The 27491-nt window shown below is 42.2% G+C and overlaps 1 protein-coding gene across 1 annotated transcript in view; it reads right to left on the reverse strand.

The window, feature by feature from the left end:
- LOC139069582 (mucin-7-like) overlaps positions 1-27491 on the reverse strand; it is a 111418-nt gene that overhangs the window by 25580 nt on the left and 58347 nt on the right. Inside the window, exon 5 of the mRNA XM_070550058.1 lies at positions 21188-21310. Coding sequence (XP_070406159.1) covers positions 21217-21310 — 94 coding nt within the window. The 3' untranslated portion in view covers positions 21188-21216. The remainder of the gene's footprint in view (positions 1-21187; positions 21311-27491) is intronic.

Consider the following 27491-nt stretch of genomic DNA (forward strand, 5'->3'; position numbering starts at 1 on the left):
TTCGAGCCTTAACTTGAACTGTGCCTGAGATCTTCTATTTCCTCAATAGCCCTTTCTACAAGACATACCATGCTGGTAAATCAGCAAAATATTACCGTAATGCCATGCCATGTTGGCATGGCGATGCAAGAACTTTGCGGCATTCGTTCCACCTCGCTTGGTAGTAATAGTGGTATTGTCTGTCATAAACGGTGAATGTGATTTGGTGCAACAGAGGGAGGTGTCATGTTCACGTGGGAAGATACTGCCGAGCTCTGGCTGGCAACTATATTGAAAATGAATGTAAAAACGGACCGTAAGTTTCACTTTTGTAAACGGAAGCAGCTGAGATGTTAAACTGAAGTGATGTAGTGCTTCAGGAGCTTCTCCTTGTTAGGGCTAAGGGGTCAGATCACCAGAGACTGCACAGGGACTGTAGGGGACAGTTTTAGGAGTGGCTTGTTAAAGAAACTTAATGAGCACGGCTTTGATCGCAGTCAAAAGCAAGTTATGTCGAAGATGAACGGAAACCCGTGCAGTGCAGAGACCGTCCCCTTTTATACTGCCATCGTGTAATGTGTTTTAAGAAGAACACGATGGCACAACATTATCTCCACTTGTCTGACCCATTATAAATGACCTAAAGCTTCCTGATGCCGCCACGGATTTGTGAAAAATTGACGGCATTGTTTTGTAAAAATGGCTAATATGTTCCTAACTGTGGAAACAAACAGCTGAAATCTCAGAGACAGCTTTCTGTCTTCTTCCCCTAAACCATGATGGTGAACAATCTTTGTTTTCAGCTCATGTGAGAGTTGTTTAGAGACTCATGTGAGAGTTGTTTAGAGACCCCCATGTTGCTGCTCTTCAGAGAATATTCAAAGAGGAGGGAAGCTTACGAGTGGCCCCTTAAATACTCTTCCTCATACCTGGACTCACCTGTGTATGGAGGTCAAGGGTCACTGAGCTTACCAAACCAATTTAGAGTTCCAATAATTCCTTCCAAATGTTTTGGAATCAATTTAACGACAAACTCATGCACCTGTCTAATTTTGTTTAAACAATTATTGCACACTTTCTGTAAATCCTATAAACTCAGTTTCACTTCTCAAATTTTACCGTTTGTGTCTCCGAAATGATATATGTAACATTTTATCTTAACAACCAACGATTTATTCAGGGAAATCACGAAGATCAACAAGACTGTATTCAAATATGCAGACAGTGAAAGTAAGTGATGCACAATTTACTCTTTCTATTCATGTGATTAAACAAGGTGTTAAAACTCCATCCCTGAGGAATGCCTCGGCACACGAGGAGACAAACCTGTGACCTCACCAACACAGCTTGTTAAAAAAGCAACAATTAGGTGTTCCTGTATTAGATTTTCTATAGCGACATCATCAGGTTAACTGCTAGTCATTGTGTGCTTAGTGAGTAAAAAAATGAGTTAAAACCACACATCAAAGAAGAAGGTGTGTTTGAAGTCTGCAGAATTATAGCGTAGGAAGGAGAGAACCAGTGTGACGAGTCAATCCTGCCAAAAATCTTTCCTGTAAACTTCTGCAAAGGTGTCAGAGCGGCTGTTGCAACATCTAAATATGTCCTCCTGTGTGTTTACACAATCAGCTCTGATCTTACCTTGTAAGTCCAGTTTTAGTAGAACCAAACTACTTTATGTCTCCTCTTTGGATTTACAGCTTTTGGGGGGGGGGGGGGGGGATTGTTTAAAGCTTGTTGTGTAATTAGAAAAAATGCACGGTCAATGAGACGTCGGTAGAGGTTTTCTGACCCTTCAGACGGATTCTTTAAACAGCCTCAGAAGGAAAAAAGGTTGCTTTTTCTGTCTCTTTGGAATGTGAGCGGTATTTGAGTCAGGAGGCAGAAGCAAAGGCCTGTGGCTGTGTGGGTGAAATTCGGATACCAGCCAACGTTCAAAGCCTTGAAATACGCATGCCACACAATGTTAAGGCATTCCTTTTCACAATTTACAATGCATAAACACAACGCTTTCCCGAGGTCTGAGGAGATTATTTGCACAGAGGTCTAGTTTCAGCTCTTTCAGGTTTACTCGATGCTGCCCCTCTAAGTGATTCTTGAAAGTGTTAAACCACAACCCCCCCCCCCCCCCTCCAGGAAACACGGACTGTTTAGACTACAAACAACCAACACAGATTGACCAGAAAGCACGAGTAACTCATCGCTGCCAGAGAAGAAAATAAACCACATGGGTTTTATGTTGTTTCACACATGACAATCCCTTTCTCCATCTCTCTCCTGTCCAACACTTCTGTCTCACATGAATCAAAAGGGTGCGCTTCACATAGAAGTGTAAGCATTTACAGCATGTAAATCATGTTCTGCTCAAAGATAAATTACTGCATCACCTGGAGTGTACAGCTCCAGATGATGTATTCACGGTGCCTTCCTTCACATCCAGAACATGAACTTACTGTCAGCAGCAACGATAACAGAAAAGAGAATGCACCAATTTCTCATTTTTCAAAAGTTGTGAAAAACCTAAGCAGAGCTGCTTCTCCACAAGGGCCTCACTGATGTTTCTTAAAAGACTGACTTCTTAGTTTGCATTTGATTCGGAGCCTTTTTAGCAGCCGGTAACGGGGAGAAGCTGCAAAAAGGGAAAGACAGGACGAGCTCGGCCTTCTGAAGTCTTGTCAAAAGCCTTTCCTTTCTCTGCTTTGTCCCGGCGATATTCATCTTGCTAGTTTAAAAGTGGAGATGGCAAAAAGTTTGGGCTTGAAAAGAACTTTTCAACTTCTGAGAGAAACCTCGCAACAGGATTGAGCGTTTGAAAAAAGACAAAACAAGGAGAGGGAAAAAAGACGTGAGACAGTAGGAAAGGAAAAGGACTTCCAATCTGAGAGGCATGTTAAAGAATCAGATAGCATGTTTTGAAAAGGGAGCGACGATGAATCCGGCGCTGTCGTCATGGTGAAAAGACGAGCTAGCCACATGTGGAGTGTGCTGATTGTGAGATACTCAGACACCTAAAATCAGTGTGACATATCCAAACAAACACATCAATTCTGATTCTGGCTGTTTCTGAGGATTATTGGGATCATGTTTGTGTTTTTGTCGCAATCAGAAAATCCTCTGCAGCCGCCACCAGGCAGCGTGGCTTTAAAAGGAAAGTTTGATAAAGTTTGAACAACATTTACTTTGTCAAAAAGATCAGCAAAGCCCTTTTAAAATTTGCAGAGTAAAAACTTTTCACTCGACAACTTTTTACCTCAACTCGGCTCGTCTCTCAAAAGAAAGCTGACTTCATCACCCCAATTCAAGAGTTTGACGAAAATGAATGCTAAGCTCTTGAATCTTTCCCTTTTACTTTCCTCAATTGCAGAATGAATAAATGATACTCCTCCCTTTAATCGACGCACTCAGCAATAACAAAGAGACTTTGAGACACTTTGAGGACAGCTAACGATCAGAAGCGTCAGGAGGTGCTCTTCGTTCTCTGTGACGGACAGACAGATCAAAAAACAAGCCCCTTAAACGCTTTTCATCCACTTTAGAAACAACCTCGCCTTTTTTCCCATTTTTGAGCACAAAGTGGGAAGAGAAGAATAATCGTTTCATCTTTACTCTTTTCTCCCATTTCAAAGTTATTTTGCCCGTGATGAAGCGCTCTGTATTGACGACTTGGAAGGTGCCGTGTCTCCTGATAGAAGTGACATTTTATCTATATATAGTGTTAGAGTGTGCTTCAATTTAACTTTGTCTGGCGTAGAGCAGGCTGCTGTTGATGTGGCTGACAGCTGCCGGTTGAAAGACGCGGGGAAAGTACAGACGATTCAAATGAAGCGTTGCCGTAACGACAGGAGCTTGATGTATGCTAATCAATCGATGGAACAGGAAATCTGCTTTGTGGTGGGGAGAGGAAAAGGGAGAAAGAGTGAGCGACAGAAACTTGTCAGACAGAACTCACGGTGAAATCAAAAAGTCACAAAGTTTTGCATCGCTGCACAAGAGCCTAAATCGCATGTGGTATATGCTACAAAAGGTTCCACTTGAAACGGATTGTATTTGATATAAAGCAAAAGAAATTGGGGCAATTCTCCATATGGTGTGGAAGCGAGTCGGCTCTTTTTTCTTTTTCTTTTTTTGACGAGGGAGGGGGACGGCTTTGTCTGTGTGACACCTACAGTGAATTCCTGAGAAAAGTCTCAGTCTAGGTCTGTCTGAGCCTTTTCAATCCTTCAAAGGAAACAGGCCATAGGATGTTGAATTTACATAACAAAAGACTCTCAGCTGTCTCAGCCACTTAAGGTAAAACACATGATCAAATAAACACGTCAGATCAAATAAATCAGACATCTATAACGTTACGCCATGCTGCCGAAGATGGACAAGGCTTTGACTGAAGCTAAAAATAGGATTTCTTTGGGTTTTGTGGGGATGCTTACACATGCATCCCCCTGAAGCTGCTCTTCAGCCAGAATGAGGGTTCTCAACATCCTACATGGATTGCTGAAACTCAAGTTTGTGTCACTCTAATTTATATACATTTGCGAGACAAGCACAGTCTTCTTCAACCTTTCTGATTTACATTCTAACCCTATAACACTAAATATATCATGTTTAATAAATCAATTTGTAAGGGCTCTACCTCTACTTTTGTCAAAGACCTGCAGGTTCACCTGACTCAAATGCCCTTCGCAGTACTTATACCCCCTTGTGGTGGATCAAGGTACTACAGGCAGGATGCTCGCGTTCCAGAAGTGACAAGATCGTGGATCGTGGAAGCGGTCTTCTGACAAGACCATCGTCACAGAGCAACAGGCGTAACACCATAAAACAGGACAGCACATTGTGCAGATCCTGTTTCAATTCCGTCCTCTTCACTGCCACCAGCCTCTGTATGCCGCCATGTAAAGGGACATGTCGCCACCTACTGTACCGGAGTGGAACAAATTTTAATTGAGAGGCCGGTTTTCTTACGTGCATGTAAACTAGGATAAAGACTGCCAGCTCATTACAATAAGGTTGACCTGGATCGACTTAGATGTTGGTCAGTGAGCATGTAACAGCACTGAGAGGTAGACGTCGCTGTTATCCAATCTGAGGCAAGATGTCCAAATTTCAGGAAATGACACTCCAATTTCTGCCGTGTTAGAATTGAATTGAACAAACTTTATTGACCACACAGTGGGGAAATTCAATTGTTACAGCAGCACCAACACTTAAGAGAATCATTTGAAGAAAAATAATAACAAAGGTACACGTATAACCTTCGACCACTTAAAAAAACCACAAATAAAAAATAAAACTTAGATTCCAGCACTATGCAGCATACTATAACGGACACAGACATGCTATGGAAATCTAGTATTGTGTTCAGCTCTCCTCTGATGTGGCATTCTGCTAGGTCCTGAAACGAGCACATCTGAGCTTTCTTCACCCAATTACGATGTGCAAGGCATCCATTCTTACTGGAGATCACAGCAAATGTACTGATTAAACGAGTGTCCCGCACCTTTAAAATCCATTTCTTAAGACTAGATCATAACTTTGACCCCCTCACAAAGAAGAGTCAGGATAGAAGGCCTATAATTCCAGGTTTTTCCCACTTGCCTCCCGGTGAGACTTGGACTTAACAGAACCGGAACAGTTGAGCTCCTGTTGTTCATTTCAGATTTCAGTTCTGCTGCTCAACTTTTCAAAACGCAGTAAAACAAACAAAAAAACAAAAAAAGAAATAAAAATAAAAAATCACTCCAGATGTGAATCTCTTTGGAATTCCAGGAAACACACACCAATCGGTTCATCCACATTTACAGTAGGGTCTCACACATGTCACAACCAACAGGTCCAAACTACCGAGGCAGTGAGCCTTAAAGTATTTCAGGACATTTCTTCATACATGGGTGACTAAATCGTTGGCTCACTGCCCAAAGAGATGGTCGTGATTAGAAGTGTCACAAAGATTTCAGGCCAGTGGAGAAGATTAGGCTCTACGGTCGTCTGTGTGAAGATCCAAACGCTCAGGGTCAAAGAAACAAAGTGTTGATTCACACACAAAGAGCTTTGTTAGCACCAGCGCTGTAAAATGATTAACATCACGGGTATTTATTCAAATCTAGACATCAAACACATTCCGTCTTCTTCTTTATCTCACAGATCACAGACGTTACTGTCAGGAGAGAAAGGCGCCTTCCCATCGGCTCGGCGTCCGCCTCGGTCAGCAGACAAGGCCTGAGCTTTCAGGCCGGCTCGCCCGCCCGCCCTCTTTCATCATTTACAGAGGAAGCGTGCCGCGCCAGCGCCGCCGTCCACGAGCACAAGGACGCTCACAGTCTGGCTGACAAAGGACAGTAGAGCTCGAGGTGGCGGCGGACCAATCGCCACAAATGTTCATGTCGCCAATGGTGGGGGCTGACGCAGCCTGGAGCAGGAGGTCATGGGGTCAAGTGCGAAGGCGAGTGGGACAATAAGAGACAGAGGCACTGGGTTGAGGGATGTGGATTTAACACGCAGCTCTGATGTTGATGAATGAGAATCAAAAGAGCAATCAGGAAGTATGTGAAATATGAACTTGTTCACAGATGAATAATAATTCTGTACACTGATCCATTATTCATGTTTGCTCCAATAGGCTATGCTTTAACAGTGGTGGTGATTCAGAGAGAGAGAGAGAGAGAGAGAGAGAGAGAGAGAGAGAGAGAGAGAGAGAGAGAGAGAGAGAGAGAGAGAGAGAGAGAGAGAGAGAGAGAGAGAGAGAGAGAGAGAGAGAGAGAGAGAGAGAGAGAGAGAGAGATCTCCTTGTATTTGAGTTTCTTTCAAACAATCGGATGATTTTTTTAATGCTCGGATTTACTGTTTGGAGCTGCGGTGAAAACATTGTGAGACGTGAAAACAAAAAGCAGCTTCTTCTCAGACTCAGGCCCCCTAGTGGCAGGTTGGAGGAACTTCTACCTGGCTTTTCACAGGTGGGGAAACTAGAGTGACAAAATTGAGTTATAAAACTGTAATTCTAGTTTGAAAGAGTGTGTGAGTTTTCCATTATGTAAAAATGCTCTCATGAACAGAACAATACCTCCTGCTGTTTCTCCCCTCGAGTCAGGGGTCTGAAACCAGACCAACCCACCTAAAGCGTCAGTCTTCCTCTTTAATTTCATGCAAATGCCCCTGAAATCAAAATAGACCGAATAATTTTTTCTTCATCTGTTTATCTCCAGACTTTTAGTCCTAGTTTCCACCACACATTCACAACATTTTGAGGCATTTGAACATAAATATTTAAAATAAACAAAAATATAAGTAGAGCTGATGACTAGTAAATCTCGATTCAATATACAACAAATGGACCAGATATTTTTTTACTCTGATAATTAATCAGAATACACATAATAACTTTAGGGAAAAGTGTTAAAATATTATCAGAAGGATGTAATTTTCTTTCCTGGTCGTTTTTTGGTGTGTTAGGACCATTGAAAACACTCAGACTGAATTATTTTTCTGCATTTGTTACACACTTTTAATTTTAAATCCTGACAGTACTGGACAAGCTTTATTGAGTAAATTATAAACTGACAACATTTACTCCTGCAGCAGGATCCAAAAGGAAAACTCACAGCACTTCCTCCACTCCTTCAAAATAAGAGTTTCAAACATAAACCCCATGTTGCCAACAATATTTAGATGTCTCCCCTTAAACACACACACACACACTTTAATAATGTCCTGTTGTTAATGCATAGATTTGATTCTCTATTTTCTCTTCTAACAGCTTTATCTCTACATGGAAGGCTTCAAGAAAAATCCGAGATTTGGGAATTTTTCACTATGCTTCCAGAAGTTTATTTGGGAATTCTGGCACTGATGTTGAAGCTCTGGCTCTTAGTTTCATCCCACATCCTGATGTGTTGGGATGTCTTAATACTGAGCTCTATGAGCTTCAAAACACAAGGCATTGTGGGTAACATGGATAACTGGGAGGCAAAATTCCACTCCCCATTTTTTCCTTCCTCACAGCACTAAAATATGTTCATGTTTTTCTTTTTCACATAATCAGCGGTTCTCTTTATTTCAGGCTTCAGTTGCGTTTGCAGCTCTCGACTAAATCTGATTAAAAATCGGTTCTCATGATCCTGGAGGGGGCCATCAGCTGGCACATTAATGCCAACCATCGGACATTCTCCTTCTCCTGATATTACCTTGTTACTTTCTTTAACACAGACTGTACTACTACTAGTTCATCTAGTGTGTGTGTGTGTGTGCACGCTCAGCCTTCTTAAAACTCCAGTCAATGCGTTTACATGCGCTTCTAGGTCGATCTAAAGTAATTAACTGGGAGTCTTTCTCCTAGCTTACATGTACGTCAGAAAGCCGAATCCTCAAATGAAGTTTGTTCCAGTTCAGTACAGTAGGTGGCGACACGAGCCCTTTCACGTCAGCATTCCTCTGGTTAGCTTATAGCAACGCAAAAAGTAAACAAACTCTGGCAGGAGTGAAGCAGACACAGTTATAACAGGACATGGGTGTACGGAATGGACAACAGCGCTGCAGCACAGCTTATTTGGGACGTACTGTCCTGTGATGGTGATATGATAATATCAGAAGACTGCTTCTGCAGCAGTAGCTCAGGAGGTTTAGCAGGTTGTCCAGTGTTTGGTTGTAGGTTCGATACCGGCTCCTACCAGAGAATTTTGCTGTTGTGTCCCTGGGCAAGACACTTAACCTGCCTCACCTGCTGGTGGTGGTCGGAGGGACAGGTGGCACCTGCATTCTCGCCCCCTTCAGTGCACCCCAGGGCAGCTGTGGCTACATCGTAGCTCAACACCAGCGTGTGAATGTGTGTGTGTGTGTGTGTGGGTGGATGACTGTTTGTGTTGGATTGCTGAAAGTCAGTGAATCGATGCAATCTGCTGGGTTTTCTTACGTAGGAAACGCTTAACTAATTGGCATAATGAACTGAACTCAATGCAATGATAAGTAGTTGGAATGTTTACTTTATAAAGTGCTTTTAGATTTAGTGTCACATAAATAAACATCATTTAATTAAAGGTTCTACTGATTCTTGTAGCTGCTCTGAGCAGTTCTACACAACATCTAGAACATCTTTTTATTTCAGTCTGTGTTTTATAAAGTTTATTAAGTCCAATAATATCAGATCTTCACTATTAGAGAGTTCATTCATAGTTTAGGCTTCAGGTTAATACATTCACCTGATGAAAAACTGATTCACTTCTGTTCGTGGAAATGAAACATCTGTAGGTTTTTACATTTTGGTGTATTAATTGGTCCCACATGAACTTATTTCAGATATAAAACACATATGTGGTTCAGTAACACTATAATTTCAAATAATAACTAACGTACACATCAGAGATCGCTTCCTGAATGGCCTCTGTTCATAGAAATAAAGTTAACCCCCTCTAAGGTTTTTGAACTGACTAAAAAGCTTTTTTTTTAAGTATAAATCATGGCAGCAACATGCTGTGATTTCAGTTCCTCCATGGGCAAGACAGGCAAGAATTTCCTGACATTACTGCCAGAATAACAGTATGATATTAAAATCGTAAAAATGTACAAGTTTTTTTCAACAAATGTCGCAAAAATATGTATGAAAATTTGAAGAGTGAAGCTTGTTCAACCTTGACGTTTGCGGTCCGGTCCGGTCTTTTTCCTCACGCGGAGGCTGCTCAGGAAGATATTAATAATATAAGTTAGGATTTAGCGATACATTTTCCATAGATAACATAACTTGTTTTATTGCAGGAACAACTGACAACATAAAACAACAAAACAATAAAATGTGTGATACCTTTTTTTCTTAATAATTCCCATTTTCCACTAATCCCAAACAGATAAGTCACTGATTTTATGCTCGTGTACCAAATGTTTTAACACAATTACAAAGTGGGATGTTAGTAATAGAATTCCACCAGTGATGATGCCATAAAAATGGATGTTTATGTAAAAACAGTGAGGACATTAAGTGATATTATAATAAAGTTATGTTTTATGTTGGTTTTCTGTGGAGGGAGGAGAGGAAAGCTGTAAATAAACTAAAATCCGCCCAGAAGTGGAAACCGAGAGATTTTATATCCTAAATGGTTTGAATCGGAGCCTCAAACCTTATAACAAAACTCAAACACAGAACTAAATCACTGCAGATGTGTGGAGACATCAAAACAGCTTTAATTGTGTCTAATCCTGGACTAAGATTATTCGTAATGGGAAATCCTCAGTGAGGATGCTCCGACTCCATTTCCATGTGGGATTACTGAACTCTTTCATTCACGGACTTAAATCTCAGAGCGGATAATCACCCTTGGCTCGGTTAGCTGATGTAAAAATTGAGAAAATGATACCGTATTTATATGTTTGGGGTAAACACGCATCCTGGCGTGCTCGCAAACAAGTTTATTTACTGAAGCGTTGTAACCTTGCTGATGCACCTTAGATGTGTTCCTTCTCGTGTTTTTGGAAGAGAGCGCGAGGCCGAGGACGCCCATGTAGGTCAAAAGCAAATCCTGTGCCTGGAGCTGGAAAGCCAGAAACTTCACTGAGCTTCTGAGGGAGAAAGGAGCACCGAGTTCCTTCCAGGTGCTGCTTCTCACCGTAGTAATCCTGCCGCGGCGTGACTGCGATTTTTACAGAAAACCTCTCCAAACAGGCCCCAGATGGTGGGAGGCGCGCGTGCACACACACACACGCACACACACACACACACGCACACACACACACACACACACACACACACACACACACACACACACACACACACACACACACACACACACACACACACACACTAAAGGTGAGAACTGACTTGTTGCTCCTGGGTGGTCTCTTGTGTAAAGATAAGAGCGGGAGGGGATGAAACCTGCTGTGTTGCTTTCAGTTTGAGTCAATTCAATAAAGTTTTTCCTTCATTTTTTGTTTTTTTTTATTACAAATGATTAAAAAACAGATTTTCCTGTTTTAAATGGGTTTACCTTTAATACTAATCATTCAAATCTGGCTCAGTGATCCTGGATCAGAGCCGAAGCATCTTCCTGATCAGCCGGTTCTCTTATTTTCGGACCTTGTCTGACCAGGAAGAACCCGACGCCGGACGTTTGAAACCAGGCGGACAAAAGCGTTAATCTGCTCTCATCTCCACACCGATTTCCTCCATAGTCGCCTCGTTTAAGCACAAAGGAAGAAAACAAAAGAAACAAAACTTGCTTCATCTCAGAACCTTCCTCCATCTTCCTCAATTTTGTTTCATGTGGTTTCTGGAACAACAGCGAGCTCTCTGAGTGTTGGGCCTTTGATGTTTGTGCATTCACCAAGCCGTCTTAAACCAGAGGAGAAAGAGAGAGGGTGAAAAAGACACAGGAGAGAATCTGTGGTGTGCTTTTCCCATCGCTCCCTCTCTCACTGGCAACGCATCTGACATCTTGCGGCAAAAGACAAATTCGGTTTCGGCTGTTAAGTCGTCAGTCAAAGCTTCGCAGGACTTTTTATTCCTCTCCCTTTGGTTGTTTCTCTCCCTCGCGCTCGGGCTTTGCTTCATTTCCGTGGATGCGGTATTGAGAGGGCCATGTCTATGCTTTTCAAACAATAGCAGTTCACCCCACCACCACCACCGCAGGTTTCCTCTCTGCCAGAACCTCACACATGCCAGCACATCCTTTAGAGGGCCTTGAACCAACAACAAACACCGACCGTTTTCACTGCCTAGAGAAAACAGCAGCCCTTTCACAGTCCTGCGTGTATTTAAATCAGATCTGTGTTTCTGTTAGTGAGAGGGAACGTCGCAGGGGCCTTTCCTCACAGCCACGAACAACAGAGCAAGACCGAGGAAAGGAGCTGAGATGTCTGAACCTCCTCTAACTTAATCTGCTGACATAAAACATCCTCACAAACACAGAGCTGTGTTGATTTCACAACCTTTTATACGACACCGGAACACTACAGGTTGTTAACTTGGACTCTGAGAGTCATCAACTCTTCATTTACCGGGATCATTTTGAAGTGTGTAGCTGTGTAAAAGTTGTTACTTCCACCTACATTCCTGATCTGACTGACATCCTTCAGGACTTACATGCAGACGACACCATTTTATTTTCATGCACTTCTTCCTTGAACACAGCTTTGTCCTCTTTGCAGCACAACTTTAATTGTCTTCAACATGCTTTCATCGTCATTTAAACACAAGTAAAACAAAGTTCATGATCTTCAACCACAGCTTACCACAATCAACTTTCCACCCTTTTGTTGTTTCCCTGGACAGTACGGAACTACAACTTGTCAGTTCTTTTAAGTATCTGGGTCTCTGGCTTGACAGCACACTTTCATTTGACATTCACATTATTTCATTACTTTCTAAAGTCAAGTCAAGAATTGGGTTTCTATACCGCTACAGGTCATCCTGGGTCAAAATGACAATCCTTCCCATCTTAGATTACAGTGACATCATTTATAGGACTGCTTCCAAAAAGCTTCTTCATAAACTTGATGTCATTTATCACTCATCATTGTGATCTGGACTCACTCGTTAACTGGCCATCACTCCATTCCCGCAGGTTGTTACATTGGTATCAGTTTGTATACAAAACAATCATCAGTAGAACACCATCATATCTTTGCTCTTTACTCATCACTTCCAACAACCAGCGCAATTTACGTTCCAGTAACTTAATCTCTACGGTTATTCCAGAAGCATGCACCTCTTTTGGCCGCTCCTCATTCCAGTTTGCTGCTTCCAATGACTGGAATGAGCTGCAAAAATCACTAAAGCTCACCACCTACATTCCATTATCTACCGTCACTAATTCATTGCAGTCAATAGTTTCTGATCAATGTGCTTCTGGCTACTTCAAGACTGTTTTGAGTCTGTGTTGATTGCTTACATATTATATATGAGAACAGTCCTTTGTCTTTTTGTCTGACTGTTTTATTGTAACTTCATCTTGTATTTCTTTATCTTAGCTGTTTTGCTTTGATGTGAAGCAAACTGTGTCTGTTGCTGCTGCCTCTTGGCCAGATCATAGTTGTAAAAAGGAATGAGTTATCAATCGACTCTTCTGGTTAAGTAAAATAAATAAAACTGATAAGCTAATAGCTAGTTCAAATGTAGAACAAAAATGCCACTGCTTTGTTCTGCTAACTGCCCAAGTGTAATTTGAGCTTTGCATCCCCATCGGTTTCATGCCAGATGGTTAAATCTTTGAAGTTATTTACGTATTTGCAAGAGTGAATCTCACCAGCAGTGGCTAAACGCAGCAGCTCCTGTTCACTTGGGTCAAATACAACAGAAGCGTCTTCATACTTTGGCCAAAAGAGTTGTGTGGTGTGAAAATCATGGTTGAGTAAAGGTTTATAAAACAACATTGCATAAATTTTGTGGAATTATGGCGACTGGATTCATTCACAAGGAGAGCATGCAAACGCCATGAAATCAAACTTGGAGCCTTCTGCTGCGAGGAAGTACAAACTTTATACTTCCATCAAGTTCATGTGCAAAGCAAAGAGGTGCGGTTAGAAAAATCATCATGCTTAATTTATTTCGTCTAGTTTTTTCCATTAAAACGTTGGTTTAAATCAACTGCTGCTAAGAAAAGGTTCTAGTTTTCAGGGAGCTTTATTTAAATATAAAAAAGTACAAAGTAATTAGATTTATATTTATCAAATAATTAAAAAAATATCTTATTTCATAATTACCCACAATCCCTCACTGATCCATGGACAAGTGCGTTGGTCCATCATGCAAAAACTGTTTGTTGTGCAATTCTTTCTGAAAATGTTTTCTCTGTGTTCCATTGCTTCTGCCTGTGTGCGTCAACTCTGCATGATGCCGCCTTAAAACCAACATCCCTCCGTCGGACGCTGTGACAGAGGCGCATCAGACGCGTTTGTCTCTGCAGACTGCTCGGTGTGGTTTCACCTCCACCTCGGCGCTGAGGCTCACACAGCGAGCAGGAGGAGAACATTAAAGAGACGATCAAACACAAGGCATCAGAGCCGTCATTGCTGCCTGCAGAATGCAAAGTGTTATCAGCTGAACCCAATCCTCTGGTTCTCCGTCCTTCCCACGGGCAAAGTTACCCTTTCAACTCGCGGTTGCTTTTCAGCAACACACAAGCACGGCAACAATGATGCCACCGACGTCTTCATAGGTGGTATAGAAACGCTGGGATGTGAAGAGAATCAGAGGTGCATCCAATTTTGTAATAAAAGCAACACATATGAGTTTAACTCACTCCTACAGGTTTGCATCCTTGATGTTTAATTATTTAGAAACATCCTCATCATAATAACCTGTCTAAATGACATTTTATTGAAGTTGTTTGGAACAGGAAGCTCGCAGCATCTTTGAAACGCTGAACACAGTGGTGCTATTGTCACAATAAAGGGGAGGTGTGAGGATATGCAGAGGGAATACCCAGAAGCCTCAAACACCCCACTGTCAGTGAAGATGAAAAGGCCCCACCAAGCCAAATCCCTTTATCAGCCCAAACAGCCTCTCTTATTGTAGGACGCCTCTCAGACGTTGGGCGCTGAGATGTCACACCACTAATTGAGAGCCACAATAAAGACCTTGTTTGGACTACTTCATCGATTGTGCACAGCCACCGTAATCACCAAAATAATTTGGCTCCCTGGAACATCAAATGGCAGCGTGGAAGCTGCAGGAATTTGCATTGCACCCTTTGATCTGGCAAATTTAAACAAAGCAAGCTCCCACTCGGCGAACGGTGTGAAGGTTACAGCGTCCTGCCCTCAGCTGTCACTCTGGCTTCTGTCTCAACCACCTCCATTGTCATAATTATTTTGGCTACAGAGGCAACAGCGTGACGCAAATCATGCATTAGAGACAAGTAGAACCCAGCTTTGACCTTGGTTCTTGTTTACATTTGACACAGAAATGGAGACAGACGCTATTTAGGCGACTTACGATCAACTGTTTTGTTGATGGTGGTAAACAAGAAACAAAGCATTAAGCCCAACACAGAAGCCGGCCTCTGATAGGAATCTTGTTTGGTGGAGCGGGTGGAATTGGACTTTCTCATGAGAATATTCTCCGGGACAGACAGGACCTTAATGTTGATGGTTGTTTTGAATATAAATGACTTCAAGACAGTTTATTTTATTGAAATGAGGCTAAATTGAGGCTTTTAACCCTTACCCAACGTTTAAATTTTCTAACGTTAAAGTCATTAGAGCACAAACAAGTGCACTTAGAAAGCTTCCCATAGAAATATTATATAATATTTCATAAGTCCCAATTTTTTTACATGAATTTCATCCTTGGCTTCAGCCCTAACAAAATATAATAAAATATGTGTGTGTTTCTCAGATTTAACCCCTTCATTGCCAGGTTTATTAGCAAAACCCGAAGTTTGAAAACTGTACAAAAAATGAAAAAATCAAATCATTTTTTGTGTGTTATGTCCAGATTAACTTTTTTGTGGGTAAGTTGTCACAGCCTTGGAGTGTCACAAATAGGCATAAAAATATTTTTTGCTCACTTTGTAGTTTTTGTGTAATGTCACATTTTCTAAAATACTCACGTTAAAGTCATTAGAGCACAAAAAAATGCACTTAGAAAGCTTCCCATAGAAATATTATATAATATTTCATAAGTCCCAATTTTTTTACATGAATTTCATCCTTGGCTTCAGCCCTAACAAAATATAATAAAATATGTGTGTGTTTCTCAGATTTAACCCCTTTATTGCCAGGTTTATTAGCAAAACCCAAAGTTTGAAAACTGTACAAAAAATGAAAAAAATCAAATCATTTTTTGTGTGTTATGTCCAGATTACCTTTTTTGTTGGTAAGTTGTCACAGCCTTGGAGTGTCACAAATAGGCATAAAAATATTTTTTGCTCACTTTGTAGTTTTTGTGTAATGTCACATTTTCTAAAATACTCACGTTAAAGTCATTAGAGCACAAAAAATGCACTTACAAAGATGACCAGTTGAACACTTTATTAAAGCACACGAACAAAGAAAAAGTGTGTGTGTGTGTGTGTGTGTGTGTGTGTGTGTGTGTGTGTGTGTGTGTGTGAAAGAGAGAGAGAGAGAGAGAGAGAGAAAGAGAGAGAGAGAAACACAGAGGGGAGTGAGCTAACAGCTGCAGGTTGAGCACACAACTGTTGAGTGCTCCTTGCACACAGCCTGTCCACATGCATGGCAAAAGCGTGCATGCACGCTCCTCTTCCCTCTGCAAAGGTGGCATCTTTTCTTTGTCTGCTCCTGGGCTGGACCTGGCTCCACTTGCTGCTGCACCTCCAACAGAGCTGCAGCGCTGCTGGACCGCGGCAAGCGAGTGCGCCTCGCCTGGGCTGGTCTCACCATGGAGGTCCCTAGCTCCTGCAAGAACAGCCTTCGACGGATGCTCCTCTTCTGTTGGTTCCAGGCCGGTTCCACAGACAGCCACAGGACCAGGGCATTGTAGGCGCTCACATCTAACATGTTGCAGAAGAGCGACATGGGCCAACGTCTGGTCTTGCGGCGGCAGCTGTATGTTGCAACGAGCTGGAATAAAAATAAATGAATAAATAAATTACATATGCAATTAGGTTGGTGAATTATAATAAAACAAAATAAAATAAATGAATTACCTTGTCCAAGTTGTCAACTGCCCCTTTGCAGCGGTTGTAATCGATGATTACGGTCGGCTTCTGCTGCGGTCCCTCCTGGATCTGAACCTGATGGTGTTTGGTGCTGAGGAGCAGAACGTTCCGCCGGCGCTTTGGAATGTAGCTCACCGCGGTGGCGGTGGAGGTGAAGCCGAACAGGGAGGACAGAACCGCTCTGCTTTTCATCTGGAGCAGCTGTGGGGGCAACTCTGGCTTGTTGCGCCTAACTGTTCCCACAAGACAGATTTTTTTTTTAGCAGCTCCTCTCCAAGAACCAGCGAGGTGAAAAAATTGTCCGTGGTGACAGTGCCATACTAAGAAACAGTTGCATATTTTCAAATCCTTTTCATGAGCCAGTATGTGCTAAAACGACTCTATAGGTTAATGAAATGTTTCTCAGACCCCACTATCCTCTGTGGGTCAGAATACCATACTTGTAAATGCAGAGTGCCTGTCTGGTCTGTTGGAATTGGAAAAAAATTGACGTGACATACCTGGCGCTGCAGGCTGCTTCCAGCACGTTTCCTACGTTTTAGATCCTGAACTGCTGATTTGTTTGATTTAGTTACGGATCACTCCATTAGACACTAAAGAAGGCTGAGGAGACATTTCAGCACTTAGATTAAGGTGTTAAGAAGATGAACACACAGCGAGGAGCTAAGTTTGCTTTTGGTTTTACTAAATGGACACTAGGGGGTGCTAAAAGCTAGCAAAACTGCCAAGTGTGACTTAAAGAAGCACTTATTTGTTTGAGATAAAGCCATTTAAAGAGCTATACATCAAGCAACACATCAAACCCACATCAGAGATGTACCATCTTATCTGTTCACATCTCATTGCTCTTTTCTGGGTCTGACTCATGGAGGCAGTATCCTTGGCAAAAGATGCCAAGAATGTTCTTTTCCCAGCTACTTCCGCCTGCGTCTCAGTGGTGTTACAAGATCTTTACGAGCCAGCCTGCAGATATGATCCCTGCAGCGCGTTCTGGGTCAGCTCCTGGATGTCCTACCTGAAAGACGTGCCCGAATGCCTAAGAAGCATACAAGGCAGCGCCATACCCACACACTAGGGTCATCTCAGCAGGTTCCTGTCAGACTCTGTCCTTTCTTGATGTCCAAACTTCTCAACTTATCTTTATATTTACCCTGCAAATTAAACTCATCACTGTCACCTTCTATTCTTTCGGTGAGGTTGGAGATCAGCCAGTAAATAAAAATCTTCATCTCACAGTGTAGCTCCCATTCAATACCATAGATGCTTCTCCAAAGCACTGGTAGCTGTCCAGTTCCCTCATTCCCTCACTTCATCAATAAGACCCCATCCATCCATCAATTTTTGTCTGCTTATCCGGAGTTGGGCAGCAGCCTAAGAAGGGAGACCCAGACTGCCCTCTCCACAGCCACTTGGGCCAGCTCCTCCAGGAGAATCCTAAGGTGTTCCCTAGCCAGCCAAGAGACATAGTCCCTCCATCGTGCCCTGGATCTTCCTTTAAGGCTCCTCCTGGTTGGACGTGCCTCACCAGGGAGGTGTCCAGGAGGCATCCTAACCAGATGCCCGAGCCACCTCAAATGGCTCCTGTTGATGTGGAGGAGGAGCAGATCTACTTCGAGCTCCTCTCGGATGACCGAGCTTCTCACCCCATCTCTAAGGCAGCGCCCAGACACCCTTCAGACGAAACTCATTTTGGCCACTTGTATCCACAATCTCAAAGCTCGTGACCACAGATGAGGTTTGGAACGTCGAACGACTGGTATATGAAGTGATCTACCTTTCAGCTTAGCTCTCTCCTCACCACGACAGATCGTTACAACGCCCACATCACTGCAGATGAAGCACCGACCCACCTATCGATCTCGTGCTTCATCTTTCCCTCACTTGTCAACAAGATCCTGAAATATTCAAACTCCTCCTATAGAGCTCTGGGAGTTGACGTCACTTCTCCCGGCATGCAACAGTTCAAATCGAAACGGCGCCATATTGGCATGCAGAAGCCCGCAGCTGGACTATTTGTTATTGTCAGAAAACTCAATCAAACGGGAAATGTGGTAGATTCCTGTTGTGCCCCAGGATGCAGAACAGACGCGGACGACATAAGGAATGAGGCATCTACAGGATTCCCCAAGATCCGGAGCGCCACAAACGTTGGATCATTGTAATAAAACGCGCTAGTGACCGGATAAAATGAAACTGTGGGATCCCGAGAGTAAAGGTTTTTGCTTATGCAGCGACCGCTTCATATCAGGTACTTAAACCAACGTTTCCTCAACTGTATATGGTATTTACGATTATTATTGGGCTTCCTAAACTTATTTTGGCGTGGCTTTTTCTGTCTTATTACTCATAGCAACAAGTAAACATCACGTAAAACGTTGCCTCGTGAGTTCTGCGTGCTGCCGTTTACGTGTTTTATGATCACAGCAATTAACCGGCTAAGCTGTATTTAATTTTTAAGCAATGGTTGATCAATTGTCAAATCACACATAAAAAGCACTTTGGATTGCTATTATCTGTCCTGAGACACTCCTGCCTGACATATTTATTTTATTCACGGAAAAAAATCAAACTAGTGATTTCTCTTGGCGTTCAGTTTATACATTCAAACAGCACAGCACTCTATTTAAACTACTTACGTGTAAATCTGTTATTTGTCCATCCATCCATCCATTTTCATCCGCTTATCCGGAGTCGGGTTACGGGGGCAGTAGCCTAAGTCAAGAGGCCCAGACTTCCCTCTCCCCAGCCACTTGGGCCAGCTCCTCCGGGGAAATCCCAAGGCGTTCCCCGGCCAGGTCCGCACCGACAGCTTCTGGCATTTTTAAAAAGTATCCCAGGGGCACGGTAAGGGTCGGAGATGTTTAGTCTATTTAATTTCTGACTATATAAAACGATTTCTTCGGTTTTAAAGTGTGAAGTAAACTCAGACGAAGTAAAATCCAAGCCGATCCCGTTCATGTTCATGTTTACGATCCGTGTTTGTTTACCTTTTTTTCCTGCCAATATGGCATCTACTAACTGAGAGTCACGTGGGGTCCGGAGCTCTATTGGGGCAGGGCCTCATCACTGACCTGGAGAAGGCATTCTACCCTTTTCCTACGGAAGGCTATGGTCTGAGAATTAGAATCAGAATCATTGCCACAACATTAGGAATTTGCTGCGGTACTTGGTGCAAAAATGGAAGATAAAATAAGAGATAAGAAAAAATAGAAAGTAAAAATATATTCATGATAAAATATTCATATAAAGTGGCAATACTTAAAGAAATGGCTACTGTATACAAGACAGCGTAGGTTCTAATCAAAGCGGATCAGTTCAGATACTAACACAACACTGGCTCATAGAGGAGCTGATTCTAATCCCAGCTTCTGTTAAGACCTCAACATGCCTAAACTCCTCCAACTGAGAAGGACCTCTCCCATCATGCTGTACAGGCAATTCATCCTTTTCATTTAGAAAACTGGAAAAAGCTGGATCGATGCTTTGCAAAGTAAATGAGAAACTGATTTAGGCTGACATGAAAAGGTGTTTAACCCTAACCCTAACCACTCCTAATAATAACCCTAGCTAAAAATTAATTAACATCATACTTCTAAAACCACCAAGCAGAGTTTGTCCATCTGAGGACAAGGACAAATATGTCCACATGGTCAAAATGTCTTCACTTTATGGGTGAAAACGGACACACACACACACACACACACACACACGCACACACGCACGCACGCACGCACGCACGCACGCACACACACACACACACACACACACACGCACACACGCACACACACACACACACGCACACACACACACACACACACACACACGCACACACGCACACACGCACACACGCACGCACGCACACACACACACACACACACACACACACGCACGCACGCACGCACGCACGCACGCACGCACGCACACACACACACACACACACACACACGCACACACGCACACACACACACACACGCACACACACACACACACACACACACACGCACACACGCACACACGCACGCACGCACGCACGCACACACACACACACACACACACACACACGCACGCACGCACGCACACACACACACACACACACACACACACACACACACACATACACACACGCACGCACGCACATATTGAATACACTTTCATGATGCTTTGTCATTCCTCGCCTGCCTCCCACCCTGTTGAACTCACTAAGGAGGACCACTTGACACTCATTTCACATCCGTGTCTGTGAGCGACCTCGTCCTCCCCTCTTCTGTCTCTGTGGTCTCCTCTGTGAGGTCTGAATGCTCCCTCTTCACCGCGCGTTGACGTCTAATCAACAGTAATTAACCCTGGCCTTTTTACACAGGCCGCATCGCTGGGAGATAATAAAGACATCACTGAGGGTTCTATTTGCTTTTTTTCCCCCGTCACACATCTTTTATCGCTTGGGCTCGTCCCCTAATGACGAACTGACAATGGATTGTGATTGGCCAACACCAGGAAAGAAGGCCCTTGATGATTCCGTGCCAACTGGGTGAGCGTGATAAGACTTTGACGAGGAGAAATTTGTGTAGTGCATGATGATATTTAGAAGCCAGCATTGCTGAGGTGTGACACACCTTGTTTTGGGTGTTTTAAATTGCATTTCTTATTCCTTGCAGCTGAGATAATGGAGTTCTGGACCAGTCCTCCGGGTGCGTCTTTGGTCTGTCTCCAATCTTGCTATCAGACCGTTGGCAGGCCTGGAAAACAAACAGGCACAAGACACATCTATACGGTCTTTTGCTGGAAACAAAGACATTTGCATAACAGAGTTTTCAGGCAGGTCTCAGATGGAGGTTTGGAAAGTGCGCTATAATCTTGAGTAGAATGATTCAAGTGTCAGTCAGTCTCCCCAGTGGAAAAAAGAGCGCCTGCTTCAAGCCTTGGATGCAAAAATAGTATGGGAGATATAGGACACCTCTGCTCTACCCCCTCATCTGACCCTTGACCCTTTGAAGGAAAACGTCTACATCAAATACAGAATTATCTATTCAAATGCCTGGAAACAATCTTTGGACAATGACACATCAATCAAAACGTTCCCTGAACCGGGGGTGGTTGTTTATATAAATGCTGTCCATCTGGGGGAGAGATCTCAGCTTCGTTACATCTTTCTATCTGTGGGGAGATGGCAGAAAAAATAGAAGAATCTTCATAGAACAACTTAAAATTCAGCCTTTTTTTCTCTCGTCTTTTTTTTTTCCTTCCTCAAATCCCAGCGCGAATGTGTCGGCGAGCTCGTGGTATGCATCAAGATGAAAAGTGGAGGCCATCCCTTTGAAATCCTCCTCAAGTCAAAATTACCATTTCATTTCAACTGCAGCCAGGAAACGGAGAGCGGGGCCACTGCTAACTGCTTTGGGCATAGCGTTATTTATTGTGTGTAAACTTTGGAAGAACATTGTTGCCTGGGAAAATGTGTTGTGTGGGCGGTGGAAGTGAACAGTTGGAGCAACCACAAAGGGAGAGATCAGGCCTATTTTCTCTGTAGGAGGAACACATAAAAGTGAAAATAATGCCCATTATTACAGAAAAACAACAGCAGGCTGCTTTGCTCATAATTTTCCTACAGCGAAGACGCTGGTTACCTCTGAAGCTAAACAACCCAACGGTTGACCCTATTTAGGTAACTTCATTATCATTTTCTCTGCTCTTTTAATTAGTCAGCTCTCTGCGTTTAGTGGGCGATTATCTAAGCTGGAGCTAACTGCTGTAGTTCATTCATGGTGGTCACATATAGCTGTCATGTTGTTTCATATACTTGGGTTTATTAACCTGCCTACCGCTGGGGTTGACATTAAATAAACTATAGGGTGAACCGTGTCTTATTTCTTTGCTTTTATGTGATGCAATTAGGAGCTGTTATCATTTCACCTCCAGCAACTTGGATTCAAGTTGGAGAGGGAGAGTTTTGTCCTCCAAAACAACTCAAACACTAATAATTTCCGCACTGAACAAACAAGAGACCCAGAGCAGAGTTGAGCTGAACACGGCAGGAAGTGGAGTTTTATTTCCTGATATTCTGACATCTCAACTCTGACTGGTTAATAGCAAAGCGACTCTGTCACTGATTCCATTTTATCTCTTTAAATAACACAAGCCCGATGGAGTTTTGCCATGTTGTGGGGTTTCTAATGCTAACGGTTAGCTTCTACTAGCCGAGATGTGCTCTACTCTCTCCTGCCAAATCAACTACTCAACGTGACGTGAAATTAACTGGCTTTTCTAATCTATGAGTTTCTTCGTCTATCACTGGCTAATGCAGGAAATAGGTGTAGAAGACTACACACATAGGGCCTGCATGTGAAACTCAGAGTGACCAATCGTTTTTCAAAAAGAAGTAAAAAGTGGTTTCCCAGTGATCTTGGCCTTTAAAGGTGTGTGAAACCCATTTAATCAATACATTTGCAGTGGTCTCTGGTTGAAATTATTGCCTTGCGGACCGTAATCAGGGTAAAAAAAAATCCAAGAAACGCCTGGATCAGCAGGGACAACTCTGTCATATCAAAGAAGAGCTAAACACAGCAGGATTTAAAGTCTTATTTTGTGACATTTGGACATCTTGCCTCAGATTGGATGAAAACAGTGTAACTCTACCACTGACTCTGTTTGGTCTGCAACACTGATGTTTTATCTCCACAAATAACACAAACCTGGAGGAGCTTCTGCCATGTGGTGAGAATGCTAATGTTAACAGTTAGCTTTTGCTAGCCGGGACATTTCTGGACACTAAACCAACAACAGCCTTCTCTGCCGCAAGTTAAGCGTCTATGAACGTTCAATGACAGTGTGATGTAGATCGGTCAGAATTTTTAAATCCTAGAGTTTCACCGTCTGTAAGGAGCCTAACTCTACTCCCATTACTTTCGGACCACGGGTCCCTGGAAGAATGAAAAAATGAATGCAAGTCAATGGGGCTAAATATTTTCTAATCGCTTTGCCTCACGCCCTGGATAGCACTTCCGTTGTTCTGCAGTTTAAATGAAAAGTAATGATGGGTGTTTCGACCACGCCTGTCACGTACTTTGAGATTTATCAGCTTGTAAAAGTTCATAATTAGCATAACTACACACCAGAAATCGACATGTTGCATATGTGATGTAAACACATAATCTCCTCTCCCCTAACGTAGCTGCTACTTACCACATGGTCAGATTTATGGTGTTGCTTTTCTCTCGTGGGAAGGATTTGAAGTTTGTTGAACTTACAGCCATTTTCCTTCAGTTTTCTCTGTGTCTGGTTTGATGACATCACTTTCGTGAAGCGCATTTATAGTCCTGGACTTATTTTTACACAAAACCTAAAACAGCGTTTCCCCTGTTTGAAAATTAGCACGGTCTTGGTATCAAAGTGCTTTTTTAAAATTCATGGACATCATATGTGAAATCCATGGCACAAAGCAAGCAGAATTAGAAACTAGCATTTTTAGTCCCATTGACATGCATTCATTTTTTCGTTCTGGTGCAGAAGTAGATGGGCGTGGCTTAGGCTCCCTATTTTCTATCAGAAGCTAATGCAGGAGATACATGTAGGAGACTCTTTTCATGTTCAGCCTGCATGAAAAACTCAGTGGGACAGATTATAATCAGCTAAAATGTTTTTTTTCCCCGTGTTCTATACCTTTATCTCCAATCTCCAATTGAAAGTTTGAAAGCCAGCCGTAGATTCTGCTCCTTTGAGTGAGCAGTTTCAGTGGTTCCTGGCCATACTATATATTTGCCTGCCTTAAAGCCTGAATTCCACTGGGCTGCGACTTGTTGAAGACAAAATTGTGGAAACATTTAAAAGATCGAAAAACAAAACATGAAGAACATTTAAAGCTGCTTTGAAAGCACCGGAGTAAAAAGATGATGATAATGAAGGCTGTTGGGTACAAATGGAAGTGGAGATGCCCATCTGGTAATTAAAGCCAACTTGTGTCAGAATTTGGGAGCAGTGACTGAAAAAACATCATCTCAATCCAACAGCTGAGTAAAAAAGAAGAAAATCATGAATCATATAGCCGGGGTTGAAATTACGGGGGAGCAAAGGGGAGCCTGGCCCACCTGAAAGGGTGGCGGGCTCCCCTAGAAACCCTCAACTTACACACCCAGGGGAGCGCAAAAAAAAAGATCCTGCGCATGGCCACAGTAACATTCTCAAAGTGTCGCCACCCTAACAATACATAGTTAACACACGATAGTTTACACCAGCTCATATCCTCTGGCGCTTTCTGTCTTTTATTTGTGCCTAATGCGCTTCGCTGCTGCAGAGCGGAGCGCATCACATGTCTTGTGCTCCAGTGACTTCACCTCACTGGTGCGGCCGTGCAGCGCACACGCCTCTTTTTGCATTTGGTAGATCCCTTTGAACTGTTTAGTTAAAAAGTAACTCATGACGTGAAAAAATAGGAAGCTAAGCACCATTTTTTTTCTGTAGGATTGAGAAGAAATCACCTTCCAGATCACCTTCAAAACTCAGTCCCACACCCAGGGCCGTTTCAAGACATTTCAGGGGCCAGTGCAAGAATAAAGTAGACCCGTAGGAGGAGGTGGTCTTGGTTTGCTCAACCTGACACAACAGCCACGTGTGCGCTGCTAGTATGAGCCAAATATTTGTGTTGCATTATGGGATGGAGGAGGACACAAAGATCAGCAAATTCTTAGTAGCTCCAAGCTAGCTGAAAATGAAAGGAGGGCTTTGTTCCTTTATAAAGAATTATTACCAATAGATCAAGTGATAAAAAAGATACACAATCTGTGTTAACTGTGATTTTTTTCATCCAAATGAGCAATAAATAACTATTAAATGTTTACATTCCTACAGAAAGATGTAGTTTTAACACAGTGTGTGTTCCTATTTGTGCTGCTGACAGGGACGAAATTTTGATTTCAGAAGTGGGGGGGACACAGCAGGCTTGTGCGGATTTGGGGTGGGGGGTGTTATGTAAAGACCCCTTGACACGTCACGTGCCCATCTCAATAATTTTTCCATCCTCAATATATATATATATATATATATATAAAAGTTAAAAAATGTACAACTCTATTATTATTTTTATTTATTATCATTATTGAAGTGCAGTTTTGGCTGTTGACAATGGATAGGCCATTGTATTTATTGTTTTGGGTCTTTTTTTATTGTTTTTGGTGCAACATTTTCTAACAGGGAGTGAGATTCCTTTTTTATTGAATTTTTGTTTGTTATTTTTATTCATTTAGAAGTTCTGGTTCTGGACATTTCAATGTTAAATGAAGGTTTATTTGTTGCATTTTAAAGGGTGTACTTGCATTATTATGATATATTAACATTATATTAGCGGTTATTTTGGTCTAGATAATGTTGACAATGATATCGTTTATCATCAACAATTTGTTGGACAAAATATCGTCCAGCAAAATTTGTTACTTTCCCAGGCCTAGTCAAAAGTATAAAAATTATTTATACATAAACGGTCCTCCTGAGATCTGGCCGTTTGTTCATTTGCTGTGTTAGAGGACATGCTGAACTAATGTTTTACACATGATCATCACCCTAACATTTGAGTGTATAAAAACATATTAAATATGTTTTTCCCTTAAAAGTGTTTAAACAGTTGTTGCATTTCAACACACAAAAAATAAATGGAAAAAATAAGATAAATCTAATGAAAAGAGTACATCTTTGACATTAAGCTTAAAAAAATCTGTTGACGATGATGATACTGTTCATTTTTCAGAGCTTTTTAATGTGAACATATACATTGCAATAGATAAGTTTACAATAAAGTTAAATGATAAAAGTTTTGAAGTTACACTTCTACTACTACTAGTAATAATAATTATGATGATAATAGTAATAATAATAAAACAATAATTATAATAATACGAATAAATTGTGTCTGAGGAGTCAGTTATGTGGAGGAGATGAGTTTGTAAAAGTTAGTTTTGAGTATGTTTGTGAAGGAGGAGGTGAGTCTGAGCTTAATGCAGGGGTGTCACATGTTCCAACTTACGTTTTGACTTTGAAAGAAGTCTCTTATCACTTTTCGTTTTCTTGACATGCTGCCTCCTGGCTGTGCCTAACTACCAAAAACCCACAAATGAACACTTATTCAAATGTTATGTAATGGAAGCTGAGCTGAGCTGATATTACACAGCGTCTAGTTGACGATGTGACTCAGTACCGGTGTTCCCTAGCGGCTCCAAACTAGCAAAACAACGTGAGCACGTTCTGACTGTTTACAACTTGAGTGACAGCAGCAACAGCCAATAATACGTTAGCAAGTATCAGCAGAGCCAATAGATTAGCTTTTGGGCCGGGTCTAATAGGAAACCGGTTTCCGTTTCGGTCCTAGTGCTCAACCAAATCCATTTAATGGAGCGTAACATTGTTTTTGGACGGAAAAAAGTGCAGGGGACCAAAACTGCCTTTTGAAAAAGTGGGGGGGACATGTCCCACCCGTCCCCCCCCCCAAAATTACGTCCCAGGCTGCTGATGTTTGTCATGCACGTGATACCATGCATGTGAAAAAAGGAAGAGGAAATGACAGAAACAAAGAAAAGGGTTAAAAGGTAATACGATAATTTTTCTGTTTTGATTTTGACTGAGATTCAGTGTTTTTTAACATCTAGTTTTAAAATCAGCCTTTTAAAATTAACTAAACATAAATCATTATCAGTTCAATTTTAATGAATTGGGTTAAATCTGTGAATGTTTTGATGAGCCCCAGCGGAGAGGGTGTGAGTAGAGCCTAATTCATTTACAAACAGCAGGGAAACAGCCTAAATGTGTTGACTGTGTTCTCGTCTCACGGAAGAGTACATCTAATCCTAAACATATGTCTGAAGCCAGGAATCCATGCATGACAGTGAGCAGAGAAAGGAAAAATACTGCCTCTGCCTCCGGCTCACCCACTAGAAT

This window comes from Nothobranchius furzeri, chromosome 4 (genome assembly GCF_043380555.1).
Source record: "Nothobranchius furzeri strain GRZ-AD chromosome 4, NfurGRZ-RIMD1, whole genome shotgun sequence".
In the NCBI taxonomy this organism is placed as follows: Eukaryota; Metazoa; Chordata; class Actinopteri; order Cyprinodontiformes; family Nothobranchiidae; genus Nothobranchius; species Nothobranchius furzeri.